At 42.6% G+C, this 16,839-nt stretch overlaps 1 protein-coding gene across 1 annotated transcript in view; it reads left to right on the plus strand.

Annotated features, from left to right (window-relative positions):
- The window catches only part of CEBPZ (CCAAT enhancer binding protein zeta), a 33,495-nt gene that overhangs the window by 3,944 nt on the left and 12,712 nt on the right, over positions 1–16,839 (plus strand). The window contains exons 3-8 of the mRNA XM_006135223.4: positions 574–805; positions 5,447–5,621; positions 5,964–6,049; positions 6,626–6,679; positions 10,753–10,855; positions 10,972–11,040. Of these exons, the coding sequence (XP_006135285.2) occupies positions 574–805; positions 5,447–5,621; positions 5,964–6,049; positions 6,626–6,679; positions 10,753–10,855; positions 10,972–11,040 (719 nt within the window). The remainder of the gene's footprint in view (positions 1–573; positions 806–5,446; positions 5,622–5,963; positions 6,050–6,625; positions 6,680–10,752; positions 10,856–10,971; positions 11,041–16,839) is intronic.

The raw sequence follows: 16,839 nt of genomic DNA on the forward strand, positions 1-16,839 counted from the left end.
TTGCCCTGTTTTTCTGTAATCTGACTATTCAGAAATGTTTTTCATGTTAAATATTGTATATAGAAATTCCAATAGTTGTCATAATTAACCATTCAGTATTTACTGTACTATTTTCTTACACTTTAGAACAGTGTCTCTCAAAGTGGTCCATGAAACCACTCTGAGAGACTTACTAACTGGCTCCTTCAGTGTGTTTACTCTACCGGCACCACAGTCTCGCAGCTCTCATTGGCTCCGATTCGCCATTTGCAGCTCAGGGGAGCCGTGGGAAGTAGCATGGTCCAAGTTGCTTCCCACGGCTTTCCTTGACTACAGACGATGAACCGAAGCCAATGAGAGCTGCCAAGCTCTGTGGCCATAGCACCAGTAAGTAAGTGCAGCCAGTTAGCAGGTTTCTCAAAGTGGTTTTGTGGACCACTTTGAGAAACACTGCTTTAGAATAAGAACTAACTACTTTTTTTAGATACCAGTCTGTTATATGAAAAGGTAAATGTTAGCACACTAATGGTAATTATGCTATAGTATATAGATAAATAGAAACAAATGTTGTTGATAATCCTATGTTTTGCACAGGAAACTGCTGGATCCAGGATTAACAGCATGTTCAAAGCAGTCCATGTTTCTAAATCTTGTTTACAAGTCTGTGAAGGCAGATGTAGTGTTGCGACGGGTGAAGGCCTTTGTGAAAAGATTACTTCAAGTTACATCTGGACAAATGCCACCCTTCATTTGTGGAGCCCTGTACCTTGTGTCTGAGATTCTGAAAATAAAACCAGGATTACGGGTTCAACTGCAGGATCATGTGGTATAGTGTGACTTTTAACAACTTCTGTAATAGTGTGTTGGGTCTCCACTTACTAGCTTTGATAACACTAAAACCTTCCCGTTCTGTTTCTCTTGACAAGTGATTCTTCTCCTTTTTGGATTTATTAAATGTATTCATGAACTTCTCACTAGGAGTAACTAGTAATAATTGAATTCCCTTCTGGTCTTTTCCTTGATATCCCCAAATAATTTAATATGTGGTAAAAAACTGCACAGAACAGATTTGTAATCTAGCAATGCCTAGACACTCTAGTCAAGAACAGGGGACCACTGTGTGCTAGGTACTATGTACTCATCCTGCCTGAAAGAGTATTAACTAAATAAACATTTATTTGCATTTCACATATTTCTTTTTTCCCAACTCCTGTCCCTCCCAGTCCTCTGAACTTTACCTTTGTTGCTTGACTCAGCAGCAGGGCTGCCAAAATTTATTTTGTAATAGTACCAAACTTTTCATGAAAAGGTACCAAAACACACACAAACGTACCAAATTTTAAACATCAATATATAAACCCCATAAAACATCTTAAACAGGAAAAAATACGTTTAACTTATATTACATCTTACTAAAACATCGAAATGGAGGAAATACGTTCAACTTACTTTATATTTTGTTAAAAGAGAACTTTTTCGTCAACTGCTTCATTACTATACCATCTTTTTTGTTGCATTCTATCACAAAGCTCTTTTGGTGGATTCCATGTCATGCAGTTAATGTCTCAAAGTAAAGATTTAGATCTTATTAACGCATTTGAGGTGGACATTTTCAGAGATGCGCAATTTTTAAATTTAATGTTGTTGAGTAAGGAGAAATCTCTTTCAGCAGCTGCTGAAGAGTGAGGCAATGAAAGAAGATTTATCATAAATTTTGACAACAGAGAGAAGCGATATTCGTCACCGCATTTTTCTTGAGATATGTTAAACCAAAATTTTTCAGGCATTTTTTTCAGCATTAGGAGGTTGATCTTGCATTGTCAGCTCTCTGCATTCTTTATTTATTTGTTCATTATGTTCTTCATCGACTAGGTTAGAAAATTTCATAAATAGGTGGATAATTGATTTAGGCCTTCCCTCAATAACATTAGCTGGGTCCAACGCCTCAAGCAACTCCAATTTTGCAAACAATTCACGAGATAAAAAGCGCTGAAACTTCTGCTTTGTAAGGCAAACACAGAAATTTAAAATTTTTACTCTAAATTCTTGCAATTCTTTCTGGGAAATGTTTGTTGAATTATCCGGGTAAATGCTTTCTACAGTGGCACCACAATAAATGTCATCTATCCTGAGATATGTTGAAGGATCATTAATATTGATTTTACTTATATCATTAGGTTTCAAATTTTCTCGCTTGATGAAATTACTGAGAATCCCTTTAACACTAGTATTAATAGAATTCCTTAACTTACGAATTCTAAATATTTCTGCTTGATACTCCAAATTGAGCTTATTGATGTCAGGCAAAATGTAAGCTAAGAAAGCATAATACATTTTTGTAATGGGATTTTGTAATCCCTCTAGAATTCTTGAAGCCATAGGAATGCCATCTTCTAATGCAGCAGATGTAAAGAACAATAAAAGTGCAGGCCATTGTTCTAAAATTCTTTTCACCACTTGTTCAAGAGAAAGCCATTTTGTGCAGCTAATGTGGAGAATTTTTTGAGGATTGGTATTTGTAAATGTTTGAAATTCTTTAGATTCATTTAGGCGCTTAGGACTATTGCTCAAATATGAAAAAATATTTCTGGCTAACTTCTAAATAATGTGGCAGTGCAGTGCAGGCTTTAGAATCACACAAGTGCAATGAATGGCAAACACAAGGTTGTATGAAGATATGAGGATTTTTCTGTTTTAAGAGATGCTGGACTCCTCCTTTGCTTCCCATCATAACACTAGCATTTTTGCTGGTAAATCCTATAAGGTTTTCAAAGGGGATTACATTACTGTTAAAAAACGCCTCTATGAAATTATAAATTCCAAGAGCAGTTGTCTTTAATTTCTAAAAGTGTTAGAAATTTGTCCACTGTTTTTTGAACTTCAGTATCATAATGTCTAGCTACCAGAACAAGTTGTTTGATAGTAGAAATGTCTGTTGTCTCATCAATAATAAGAGAAAATTTTGTCACCTTCAACTTAGATACTAGGTTACTGAAGTCATATTCACCAATCACATTAGAAAAAATGTATGTTCCTTTGGTTCTAGCACACTTGATATCCTTTGCTATTTTTGAATCTGGACAAACGTTTGCAACAAGGCCAGGCAAATGATCCAAAAGGGCTATAGGTAAATTGTGTTCTGCAATAAATCTACACAGTTTAAGCTCAGCAGCTGCTATCTGTGCTGAGTGAATAGAGGATGGATCAGGTTTCATAAAGTCAGTTACTTTTGAAGTTTGTTTTGTAGATTTTAGGTTTTTTTGATCCTTTTCTGTGTTTTCATGTCTTTCAATGTGACTTAAACTACCAGCAATTTTGCAATTGCATAATTTGCAGAAAGCTTTACCTGAGTTGTATTTACTAACTACTAGCCAGCCAGAAAATTTTTCACGTGTCAACAATTTCGACGGAAATTTTCTCTCATAAGAAGCTGTACACTTTTGTTTCTTTTTCTTAGGAGTGTTATCCTTATCATTTTCATCAGTATCTGAACGAATATCCATATTTTTCTCTTCACTCATAATGGGTTCACAAAAAACAATGTGAAAACACAAAATGTTCACAAAGGACTTGTAAAAGTAAGCAAACAACGCCGAGTAACCGAAACACAGCACTAATGCATCAGTGTAACTCAAACTGATGCCAGGGCGGCAGGGCCAGTGACGTGGCCACGTGAAGCGGAGGAATACATCACATGATTGCATCACATTACACAATACACACAGTCACAGTCTCCTCTCCCCCAGTCTTCATTTGCATAATAAACCGAAACGATATTAATGAATCAGATGTAAGAAATGTTAACATTTTAAAAATGAGCGTGGAACATAAAATTATAACTTAGAGGCTTCTGAGCATAAATTTATAATATTAACACAAAATTCCTAAAACGTACCAAAAATATTGGGCGTCGTACCAAATGTACAACAGGAGGTAAATAGTACCAATTTTGTACAAACGTACCAACTTTTGCAGCCCTGCTCAGCAGTTCCCCTTCAGTTGGGCCTAGAATAGCCTTTCATGTGCCTTCTCTCCTTGAAATTTACTTTTTCCAGGAATATTTCCTATTTTTTTCTCCTTTCCGGTAATCTCTCTACATCTTTACATTTCTTGAACAATTTTTCCTTGATGTGTTGAGCCCTGCCTGGATACAACATTTGTATCGGCATCTGCATCCATATCCACAAAAATGAGCCATAGATATCTGCATCCATATCCATAGATGTGGATACCTGTGGCCATAAAGCACATATTTGTATATTTGCATGGGCTCAATTGATGTGTGCTTGTCTTATCTAATTTAGGGCCCAGTTCTGCTTCCTTTGAAGTCAGTAGGATCTTGCTATTGACTATAATGGGCAAAAGATAACGCATTTTACTTGTAAGCTGTTGAAGGCAGGTATTTTGTCATTATTTTGTAAAACACTGTAAATTTTACTTAGTAATATTCCAGTATCAGTATTTTTATTAGAAATAACTGATGTGGTTTGATCATCATGTCAACCATTTAGTCTTCACAGTTCTTTTATCCACATTTTAGAGTAGATTATGCAAGCATATTTCATACTACTGTATTTGGGTAATAATTAAAAGCTCCCAATGAATTACAGTTTGCTGTGGAATTATTTTAAAGGTGATTTGCACTTATGTTGACAAAAATGAGGTAAAACAATGATATATTTTGAATGTAATCTCCTAAATATTGCAAGACTGGTGATTTGCAACCACCATGAAAGCCCGCTGGATCATGGAACTGTTTGTTCTCTTCTGCACTAGGGATTGGAGTACAGAATCCTTTTGCCTTTTTTCCTGGTTGTGCCCGCAGCATTAAGCTGGCTCCATTCTTCTATGGGATTCTCTACTGTTTATGAAATGTAGGGGTGTATACTTAGAGATTTCCCTTGTGTCTGCTTATACTAGGAAAGTGATCTCTGATTCAGCCTCTGTTTGACTGGCAGTATGGAAAGGAGCCAATCCATTTTCAGTACCATTACAGAAAGTTACTAATGAAATGTAGCATGCTTAGTGCAATGGTGTTGAAAAGAGTTTTGTCTTCAACAACCAAACTATTTTCAAAATCAGCAGAGAGGAAGTCAGAGAGAAGACTTTTAACAGTGGGGTGTTTTTCCTAGGCCCAAGATGTTCAGAGTCAACAATACAGTGCTTCAAATAATGTGATAAGAGTAAACTCAGTTATACACGCACTCACAACTCAAGGGCGCCTCTTACCACTGTTTGAAATATTAATAGATTCTGAGGGCCAGAAAAGACCTGATACATCACTCAGGTTATAGAGTTTCACACAGTAACTCTTTCATAATATCCAATAATGTAAATATCTTTGACACTGAACATACTTAGTATTTTAGCTGGTCACTATTAATTATTTAATCTTGTGAAACAGAATTCATAACCTTATTACTACTATATAGAAATGAAAGAATTAATTCAAAAATGTTTTACCTAGGAGTCTGAAGAAGAAGAACACTTTCATGACCTAGAAGAAACTGATGAGGATGAGGAAAAGTTCATAGATGCAGACTCAGAAATGGAGATAGAAAGAAAGAGCACGCTGGAAAGTTCTCTCAAGGCAGATGATACAAATTCAGCAGCCTCCTGGGTGCATCATCAGAACATGGGAGGTAACTCAACTAGAAAATATAAGTCCTATTCAGTGAGACTATTCTGGTACATTGATCATAACTCTTAGTAGAAAAAAATGAAACAATAAGTTAAAACATTACTTGTAAAAAATCTCTATATTGGAGTCTGACCCAAACAGATCAAGCTTCAGTTAGAAGTTCTCTTGTCTTAGAAAAACAAGTAGTAGTCCTGTGGCACCTTAGAAACTAACACACACACAAAACTCATGAGCTTTTTTACCCATGAAAGCTCTTGCCTGCTTCTGTGATTCGTTTTGTTCCCATTTATGTTTATACACATGCATGTTTGGAGAAGCTTAAAAATGTTTGTGCTTGCTTCAGGTGGAAAGAATTCAAGTTATGATCCATTTCACCGAAATCCATTATTCTGTGGTGCTGAAAGCACAAGTCTTTGGGAATTAAAAAAGGTAAAGTGTTTTTATGACTTTAATTGATTTTTATGCTGAGGCCCATGTCATCAAGAAAACAATTATAGGCTCATCTTTGCTCAAACTCCCTTTTGTTATTGCATTTTAAGAAATTACAATTGGGTGAAGTAATACTGGATTAAAGTATATCAGTTATTCATCTTTAATTTACTTAGATTATATGTCATGTTGATAATTATGTGGGGTGTGTGTGTTTGGGATTGCAACCTTTAGACTTGAGAACAGATTTTTCCCATCCGCTTACATTTGCACAATTTTTTATACTAAATAAGGTGTACTACATGCAATTATTATAAGTTTTAATCTCTATTTTGTATTACTTTCTTCAGCTGTTTCCAGGCAGCACAAATCAGACTTGCGTTAATTCAAAGTGGCTATGATTTGTGTAGCAAATAGCTGAACAAACTTCTAGATTCTTACAGTGGGGCTAGTCCAAGATTTTGCTAAGAGGTGCATAATGCTGTAGCAATAATCAGTTGGGGGAAGCTTTTGTTTTCTAATTGCACACATCTTTTAAGCAGAAATATGTATATATACTTTTTTTTCTTTTTTAAGCTTTCTGAACACTTTCATCCATCTGTGGCTCTTTTTGCAAAAACTATCCTAGCGGTAAGTAATTTACCATTCAATAGCATGACATTTCAATTTATAGTGGCATTAAAAAGACTGGTGAATCATAAGTATAAAATTTAATGGAATAACTAGAATCCCAACAGTTTGTGGCTTACTGGATCTAAACTTGGTAGCAGGGCTATCTGATCTCTGGGGTGTAAAATTGATTGAGCTCTGCAGATATAGCTAGAAATAGTGTTTCATGGATTTAAATATTTGAACCTGAATGAAAATGCTTAGGAGAAGCCTAAATGAATGGCTTTTTCTTCACCAGATCATATCTCCACACAGAGTAGGCATAGCCAGCTGAGGTTTCACAGATCCAGCACCATATCGTCCATTGTTTACACTGACATTTGTCTGATGTGATTCCATAAACTTTGGGCAGATTGGTAGGTGTCTGACCACCTTATTGGGTTTCCGTGGATTTGGCTGCAGATGGAGGATGAATTTACTTTTTTCAAAATGTCATGGTGCCTTTTTCTGCCATACAGGATTCATTTCTATTTTTTAGTTGCCTAAATTTGAATTGATCTCTCAGGGTATGTCTAGACTACAGCACTAATTCGAACTAACTTAATTCGAACTAAGCTAATTCGAACTAGTGCATCTAGACCTAAAAACTAGTTCGAATTAGCATTTTGCTAATTCAAACTAGTATGTCCACATTGAGTGGACCCTGAACCGAGGTTAAGGATGGCCGGAAGCAGTGCCGGCGGGGCATCAGATTAGGACTTAGAGCGTGGAGCTGCTGTCTCAGGCTAGCCGAGGGCTGTGCTTAAAGGGACCCGACTTCCACCCCGGACAGACAGTTCTCAGGGGTTCCCCGCTTGCAAAGCAGTCCTGGCTTGGAGTGCCCTGAATGCCCACACTTGGCACATCACAGCACTCGGCCATCAGCCCGGCTGCACTTGCCGCAGGCTGCCATCTGGGGGGGGGTGTTAATCGGGGGGCTGCGGGAGAGCTTCCACCCCGAGGAGCACGCATAGCCACCCCAGTCCTCCCCACTGGGGGCTCGTACCCCATTCCTCCCTCACCTCCTTCCACTTACTCCTCCCTATCCCCCCTTCCTGATGTACAAAATAAAGGACACGTGTATTCAAAAATAGAAACTCTCTTTATTGAACAAAACTCAGGGAGACTGGGAAAAGGAGGTGGGAGAGGGGAAGAGAGAGGGTGGGAGAGGGGAGGGCAACTAAAATGATCAGGGGTTTGGAACAGGTCCCATATGAAGAGAGGCTAAAGAGACTGGGACTTTTCAGCTTAGAAAAGAGGAGACTGAGGGGGGATATGATAGAGGTCTATAAAAGCACGAGTGGTATGGAGAGGGTGCATAAAGAAAAGTTCTTCATTAGTTCCCATAATAGAAGGACTAGAGGACACCAAATGAAATGAATGGGTAGCAGGCTTCAAACTAGTAACAGAAAGTTGTTCTTCACAAAGCAAATAGTCAACCTGTGGAACTCCTTGCTGCAGGAGTCTGTGAAGGCTAGAACTATTACAGAGTTTAAAGAGAAGTTAGAGAAAGTCATAGAGGTTGGGTCCATGGAGTGCTATTATCCAGGGGGTAGAAATGGTGTCCCTGGCCTCTGTTTATGGAAAGCTGGAGATGGATGGCATGAGACAAATGGCTTGGTCATTGTCTTTGGTCCATCCCCTCTAGGGTCCCTAGTGTTGGCCGCTGTTGGCAGACAGGCTACTGGGCTAGATGGACCTTTGGTCTGACCCAGTACGGCCATTCTAAGCTCAGGGTCGGGGGTCTCACTCGACCACCCTGATTTTCATGCAAACCTGCTCCTGGGTGGCCAGGCTGGCAGCTATCCTGCCCTAGATGGCTACTTTCCTGTACCTAGTGCGGAGGTCGTGGATGAGGTCCACGATCTCCGCACTAGACCAGGTGGGCGCCCGCCTCTTGCTGACCTGGGCAGGCTCCCGGGATCCGCCAGCCTGGTCTCGGGAAGAGGCAGAGGGCTGGGTGGCAGCGGGTGGCTGATTTGTGCCGTGCCAGGTGCAGGGTCTGCTGGCTGGATGCTGGCAGGCTTGCACCTGGCACGGGCACTGTAGCCAGACCGTGTCCTTTTAAGGGCTCCGGGGCCGGGAGGGGGGCAGATGAGTTTCCCTGGTGATGCCCAGAGTGGCTACCAGGGCAAGCTGGGGAGGGCTAGCCTCCCACTAGTTCGAATTAAGTGGCTACACAGCCCTTAATTCGAACTGCTTAATTCAAACTAGGCGTTAGTCCTCGTAGAATGAGGTTTACCTAGTTCGAATTAAGCGCTCCGCTAGTTCGAATTAAGTTCGAACTAGCGATTTGCCTGTGTAGCGCCTATGAAAGTTAATTTTAACTAACGTCTGTTAGTTCGAATTAACTTTGTAGTGTAGACATACCCTCTGATATTTAACCTGCTTGGTACTGGCATACAGACACTTCAAACATGAAGGCTTCTTCTATTTGTTTTGGTAAATTGTGGAATCTTACTTTAGTTTCATGGAGAGTCATTGTACACTTGGTTTTAAAAAGATGCCTCCATGTGCTCATACTATAAGAATCCCATTTCTCTAAACTTCAGCTTCAAATCCCTACATAGTACTACAACTGCTCTTACATCTTGACTTTTTTGAGGTGCATTTTTATTATGGGTCTTTTTAGGTACATTTGTCTACTTACCACTTCTGCATAGTCTGCATAAGAGTGATGATCCCTCCTCCAGACTCTTCCAGTTTTCTCTATTCCTGCTTTCTGTTAATATCCTGCAGCCTGTGCCACTGCACTTCTAGGCAGTGGCTCAGGCAGCAGGATCCTATTTAAATGGCTCACGGCTCCCAGTCGTGGTATTACTTCAGCAGGGGCCAGAGCCACAAGTCCTTTAAATTACTTTGATTTAAGGGCTTACAGCTCCCAGCCCCACTGCTGCTGCATTGCCTGCTGCCACCTAGGGTCACTGTGGCTATTTAAAGGGCTCCCAGTTGCAGCGCTGCCCCAGCCGGGACTGGAGCTGAGAGTCCTTTAAATAGCCACAGCAACCCATGAGAGTGCCAGGCAACGCAGTTGGGTCTAGTGGCTGGGAGCCACGAGCCTTTTGCTGTCTTTTTAATTCAAAGCCTCTAGCCCTAGACAGCAAGTCTCCAGTCCTGTGCCTTCTGCCCAAGCCCCGCCTCTTCCAGCTCATGGGTGGAGCTGGCCCATGACCACATACCAAAATTCATTAAGTGGCTCCCCTGTGAAACTTATTGCCCACCCGATCTAAGACATGTGGTGAGGGATGCCAAATAAATGCATGTCACATCTACTGACTATAGAAGAGATGAGAAATGTCCATGTAAATCAGTATTTGAATAATATTAATGTGCTTTTTATTTTTGAGTGCTTGTCACAAAAGCTAGGTCTACACTACAGGGTTTTTGCGCAAAAACCTGTGGAGCGTCCACACTTCAAAAGAAAATCTACAGTCAGTCGACAGAACAGAGGGCTTTTTGCGGTGTAGGTATACCTCCTACGAGGCATAACTCCTTTTTGTGCAAGAACTCTTGCACAAAAAGGTGTGTGTGGACGCTCAACAGGGGTTTCTTGTGCAAAAAGAGCCTATCAGAAAAAGCACAGCTTCTCTGATGGCCATTCTGTGAATGGCCATCAGAACTTCTTGCGCAAGAGCGTCCATGCAGTGTGGGAGCTCTTGCACAAAAGTGCATTATGGTGTTTGATGCTGTGCAAAAGTGTATTTTTAAAAAAATATTCTGACTTTGTTTTGACTGTAGGATAGTTAACTAGTGCTGGGCATAGATTGTATTTATTGCGATATATGCATCTTCTTATCTAAAGGACTTTAAAGTTTGTAATTGATCAAGAGCTTCAAAGTTTACCTAATAAACCGTAATGAGACTATTAAGGAACCTGAAAAGAAATGTATTAACTTACAGGTTCATGTAATTAGATAGCCTCTAATTCAATTTAATATTGTATTTTTTGTTTTTTAGTATACAAGTTTTAATGCTAGATCATTATGTAATTTGAGTTTATTTCTTGTGTAGTTTCAGATTAAAACCTTGATGGTTTTTGGCTTTGTTTCTTCCAGGGTGATTACATTCAGTATGCAGGTGACCCTCTTCAGGATTTCACGCTAATGAGATTTTTGGATCGCTTTGTATACCGAAATCCCAAAGTTCATAAAGGCAAAGGTGGGAACCTTTCTATACATTATAGGACTTGATCTTTATTGTTGATATATGTAGTAGTAATTGGAAAATGTGAAACACATTTCTAGTACGTTTGATTGATTTATGTTCTACCATAGAGAACACCAGCAGCGTGGTAATGCAGCCAAAGAAGAAACAGTTAATGAATGATGTGCGTAGCCTTGCTGGTGAGTGGAAACATTTCCAATTGAAAGATTATGATGGCTAGGGGATAATAATGTTCATTGTGGTGTATGTAATGCAGTAAATGTCTTTTGTGCATGGTTATTGCCTTCAGTGTATATATGTCTGTACCCCATGCTATGAATATTATTCCTGTTTCATCAAGAAAATAATAACGAAGAGGAAATTGTTCTCCAGCGGCAAGTAAATGATATGTGATGCTTGCTTTTCAATCCAGGCCTCTTACACAGGAATATGAATGAAATGTTCACAGCTCAAAATTCAGGGCCATTAGACCATCTTATCAGCAGGGGGTACACATCTACCAGATAGAGGCATAATGATCACAACTGTCTCAATTATCCTTTTTTTTTAAATCTGTTAATAAGAAAATCTTGTAGCCTTTGCTTCTGCACATTTGGTTCAACAGATTTCCTGGTGCATCTTTTTACTTAAATCTTTTTTTGATGCTTGTAGTTCACTCACTGTCAATGTCTTTACAGGCAGTCCCCGGGTTACGTACAAGATAGGGACTGTAGGTTTGTTCTTAAGTTGAATTTGTATGTAAGTCGGAACTGGTACATATTGTAGGGGAAACTCTAGCCAAACATTTCTCCAGAGCTCAGTTTTATTCTCCCACACCTCACTTCCCTCAGTCCTTTATTCTCAAGCTGAGGTGTCTGCTGAGAAAAGCCACTCTGCGTCAACCTGGTCTGCTGGGGGGAAGCAGCTAGTGCGGGGTTACCTCACATCAGATCCCTACTTACAAACGGGGTAAGTCGGATCCATGTAACCCGGGGACTGCCTGTATAGCGAAGTAGTGTCTTTTCCTCAGGCAGCCAGTGAGCCGTTGCCCAGTGGTTAGCCACCATACGGAGAAATGCATGCTAGCCCAGAAAGTGATAGAACTAGGGAAACAGCAGATCTTAGTGTCCCTGAAGCCCGAGAGAAATCTAGCATATGAAGCTATTTTTGTAGTTTTGTATTTCATTTGTTTAGAGATGTTACTCCAATAAGAGAATCTGGGGAGAAAAACAGTCACATAGCTCATGGAAAAAAGATGGAAAATAGCAGAATAATTGACTTTCTGACAGGGAAGCTATAAGAGCAGTCATAAGCCCCTCCTTCTCTGCGTGCTGCATTGTTTCAGGCACCTTAAGCAGCTGGTGGAGAGGTAAATCACTGCAGTGAGGCACAGTTGGGGACGCCCTGGTAAGTGCCAGGTCAGACCCAACCCCTGTGCAATTGGTCTCCCTCCTCCCATTGAGCACCCCCCCGCCCTCGCCAACACCCAGAATCTCCTACACAGTCCCCTGCACTGGCTTCTTCCCAGGGATGGAAATACCCTGGCCAAGTGGCTCCTACCCAGTGCTGGGCTCAGCTGCAAGTCCTGGTTGGGGTAGGGATAGGGGAGGAGTGTACTTCCCCTACATAGAGCGGCCAGGACTGGTTCAGACCCACCCCCAGAAACTTCTCCTGGCTCTGCACATACACACAACCCATTCTGCCCCAATCACTCCTCAGCTGTAGGGGGAATAATCAATACAGGAAGTTGCTCCCCCATTCATCCAACCCCTATGCATCCACACCTGCTTCTACCATTGCTACTTCCAAACCCATTTTGCTAAGCTCCATCCCCACACACCCAGACTCTGCCAGCCGCTGAGCCCTAACCGCCTTCACCAGCATCCCGCTGCAAAGTTCCATTGAACCTGCACCCCCAGTAAAGTAAGTCCCGGTGCATCCAGATGCCCCTGCACTTGGACCCCTTGCTGAGCTGCCTGCACCCAAATTGCTCCATCCAAAACCCTTTCACCCCACAGTTAGAGCACTCCACACTTGGATCCTGCCAGGCTGAGCCTGCCCACCCACACCTGGTACGTCTGGCGCAGAGTGGCAAGACTCTGAGGTGTTTGTTGGGCAGGCCTCACTCTAGTGCTAGGTCAGGGTCAGGTGTAACCTTACTGCTGAGTCTGTTGGGGTAGGTGGGATCTAAAGGGTGATCTCCCGCCTCTGCAGGCAGTGGCCTGTGCTCCCCATTGCCATGCTAGCACCTCTACATCTATTTATTGACCAACTTAAAAATTGCAGAATTTTTAACAGTTGTGTATAGAATTTTTATTGGAACAGAATTGCCTCAGGAGTACCTTCTGTTTCCACTGCTGACAACATCCTTCTATGTACTGTTCCAAGAAATGTCCTTCTGTTCACTTTACCATTTAGAACAAAAGACACAAGTGTCTTGCCTCTCGTCTGTGTCTGGTACAAAAGCACTTGATGTCACCCGCCATTCTGGAGAACCCTACCTGCTCCATTCATCCTCTTTGTACTGTATCTACCTCATGTTTGCTGTCCACTTGGCTCTGATACGCTGTCCTTCAGCAACTGCTCTATGTGCTGTTTTACATCCAGTTTGTGTACGATGGGTGGGATAGGGCCACAATCTCTGAGATGTTAGGCTGTTGTTTCAAATTCGCTTGTGAATTACTAATAACTTCAGAACTGTCATGGTGCTCCCATCCCAGTAGGAAGATGGGGTTAGGATATAGATCAGAATTAAGGTTGTTTGGAATGAAATGAGGTTGTATACACTAGAGCAGGGGATGGCAACCTATGGCACGCGAGCCTCCCCACTGGATCCCACTATAAAGAGATGTCCCAGTTGAAACTGCCATTGCTTCTCGTGCAGTGCAGCAGTCTTCTCTCCCCTCCATGTAGGCTGCTCCATTGGAGCTTTTCCGGCCAATCTGCCATCTACTTCCCCACCGCTGCGTGGCCCCCTCCCTCTCCCTGCAGGAGTGCCTCTGGTACATGGGGCCCCCAGTCCAGCCATGCCACCACCACCTCCTCCAGGCCTGCCGGGGAGGGGGAGCGGGTGGGTCCAGAGGACCTGGTGGAGCAGATCCTGGACCTCCACGCCTTGCAGCTGCTGCTTCAACCCCCGTAAGGGCCGTGTGGAGCCCGGCTGGTGTGCTGCCAGGCAGGGTGCGCTCAGGCTTGGCAGGTGTGCTCCGTGTGCTGCCACTCTCTCCCCCCACACCTCCCCACCCTGCTGGGGGAGCAGCAGCTAGCCAGGTCTGGTGGGGAAGGTCAGGGTTTCTTATCCGCCCCCGCCTCGCAGCACTGGGATCCCTGCTGTGGAGGGGTGGGCTGAGCTCCTTCTCCCTTCCCTTCCCTCCCCGCTGGGGGAATGGCAATGCACAGTCCAGAGGCTTTCCCCACTGTAAGGGGGCATGAAGCCAGGTAAACATCCCCCTTCATGCCCAGACCCCCACACCTCAATCCCCCTCACTCCCCTCATCAAGACCCCGCATCTCCAGTTTGCTCTGACACCCTCCTTTGCTCCTGCACCCTCTCTCCTGGACAGACACCCTGACCTCCAGCCTGTTCCTGCACCCTCCCTTGCTCCTGTACCTCCCCCTGGCTGGACACCTACTCCCACCCTGCTCCTGCACCCTTCCTTACTCCAGCTTCCTCTCCCTGGTCAGACACCCTAGTCCCTGCCTGCTTCTGCACCCTACCTCCCCCCAGGCCTCGCAGCCTCTCCCCCTTCTGCACTCTGCCTCCTACCCAGATCCTGCACCCTATCCCACACACTGAGCCCCTCATTTTTGTCCCCACCCCAGAGACTAAAGGGGATCCATAAAATCCACTAACTCCAGAATCCCAGAAAAGTATATCTGGCCTATAGAAAACCCTAAATCTTAGTCCTCCCTGTCCCTTCCCCTCAAGTGCCAAAGAAGTGAGGTGTCTCAGTTGGGGGCCACATCAGTGAGGGTTGGGGGGTTTTGAGGAGTTTTTTTCTTCTCACTTGAGTGTTCCCAGACTGATTTTTTCAGTGGGTCAGTGGCCCCTAACCCAGAAAAGGTTCCCCACCCCTGCCATAAATAAAGAAAACATTGAAACCTTTTGTGTTGGACATAAATTAATATTTTACTTTATTTAAAATGAAGTTTGATAAACGAACATGAGAAAGTTAAAACGCTTCATCTGTTTAATAATTTAAACTAAACTATTCTCCCTAGTTTCAGCTGGTGCAGAAAATATGGTCACCATATCCAGTCTACCCCTGCCCCTCCCTCTCTTGGCATGCAGATCCGTAAATAGAAGTGGATATGTTAAATCTTGACACACCACTTCTGAAAGGTTGCTGACCCTTTCACTAGAGAGAGTGTATAAAGTATAAAAGTTGGTGCTGGATCTCTAGTTTCAATTCATATTCCTGTTCCCATGTTATCATATAACCACATTTATTCTGCCTAAGTGACTTAAGGTGACTTAACCCTCCTAGAGCAGATTATATAATGATTTTAATCACATTAATATGTGTCCATAAGAGTATTCATTACTGTGTAAAGTTTCTAATCTGCAACTATTGTTAGGATTAACCAGCACCTTTGTCAATATTATGTGGCTAAGATTCTTCTAGAAATATGCTATCTTTTGTCTGGCCCTGCTCCTTTCTGTGCCTATGGGCAGGGTTTGGCAGCAGGAATGGATAGTAATAGAATGAGGAGGGAAAGGGATTATTGTAGTTAATTCTTACATCCTCTCTGTAGCTAATTTAATGTGTAGCAAGAAGGAAATCCTTGGGCTACAGCTAAGACTTCCCCTCCTCCCCCCCCAAAAGAAATAAATCACCTACTCCTTTGCTGATGAAGATGGTTGCTATGTCTTTTGCAGAAGGCTTTTTGTAACATTTTTTGACTGTTATGCTTTTAGTTCTGTCCTCTTTGAAGTGCTGCAGGCAGCACGACATAGTATCTGTATTTAGCAGGGGTTCTCAAACTTGTGACACTGCAACCCCCCTCTCAGTTGCTCGCGACCCCTCGGGTGGTTGGGACCCACAGTTTTGGAAACGCTGGTATACAGAATAGTCCACGTTAGGGATTTGAAATCCTGTTTAAAATGTTAACTGGTTAAACTATATGTTTAACTGATTAACCAGCCTGTTGCCCTGCTGCAGTGCACTACAGGCAGGGGGCTGCTGGAGCAACCCACAGTGTAGTGGGCCAAGCCTGGGCTGGAGAGCCCTCCCACCCGCAGTGCTGTGGGCAGCTCCGGCCAGGTTGGGCAGGGCCTGACATGCCGCAGGTGGTATGGCTGCTCTGTCTAGGCTGAGTTCCAGTTAGCAGTTACCCCAGTAAGCAGGGCTCAACAGTTTAGGTAATCTACTCACCACAGGCGAGTAGATTATAGCCCGGCATGGTGCCGCAGCGTGATCAGCGCATGCGCAGTGTGGTGAACCACACAGCTGGCGAGCAGGCCTCGCCGCAGCTTGGCGAGCCCTGCCAATAAGCATGCCGGTAAGGTAATGCTTACAGGGTAACCGGTTACCCCTTACTTCCCTAGTCTATGTATATTTAATAGCACAAGGTTTCTGTGGCAGTATAAACGTGATCAGGAATTTTTATCTAGAAATCATTCAAATGGATTATTCATTTTATTTCACTAATAAAGATGCAGACTGAGCATTTTATAAACAGTCCGTTTATGCACTTCAGAAAGCCTTACTTCATAAAAATGTACTATACAAAATATGTCAGGGCTTCACATTTGTTATTGCTGTTTTACCAAGAGGATTTAGAGTAAAGAGCAGTTGCAATTTGGCTCCCATTGAGAAGCACAGCTAATCAAAATTGCAGTGAGGCCACTCTAGCAACTTGAAAACTTTGTGTTGGTGAGCAATTAATTGACATGGGGTCTGCTGTACTCTTTTTCCCTTTGAATCACTGATTATCTGAAACTCATTTCCATCACCTACTTTCATCTGAAACAGTCATCCCCTCTCATTTCACTACTGA

The sequence above is a fragment of the Pelodiscus sinensis genome, chromosome 3 (assembly GCF_049634645.1).
Source record: "Pelodiscus sinensis isolate JC-2024 chromosome 3, ASM4963464v1, whole genome shotgun sequence".
In the NCBI taxonomy this organism is placed as follows: Eukaryota; Metazoa; Chordata; order Testudines; family Trionychidae; genus Pelodiscus; species Pelodiscus sinensis.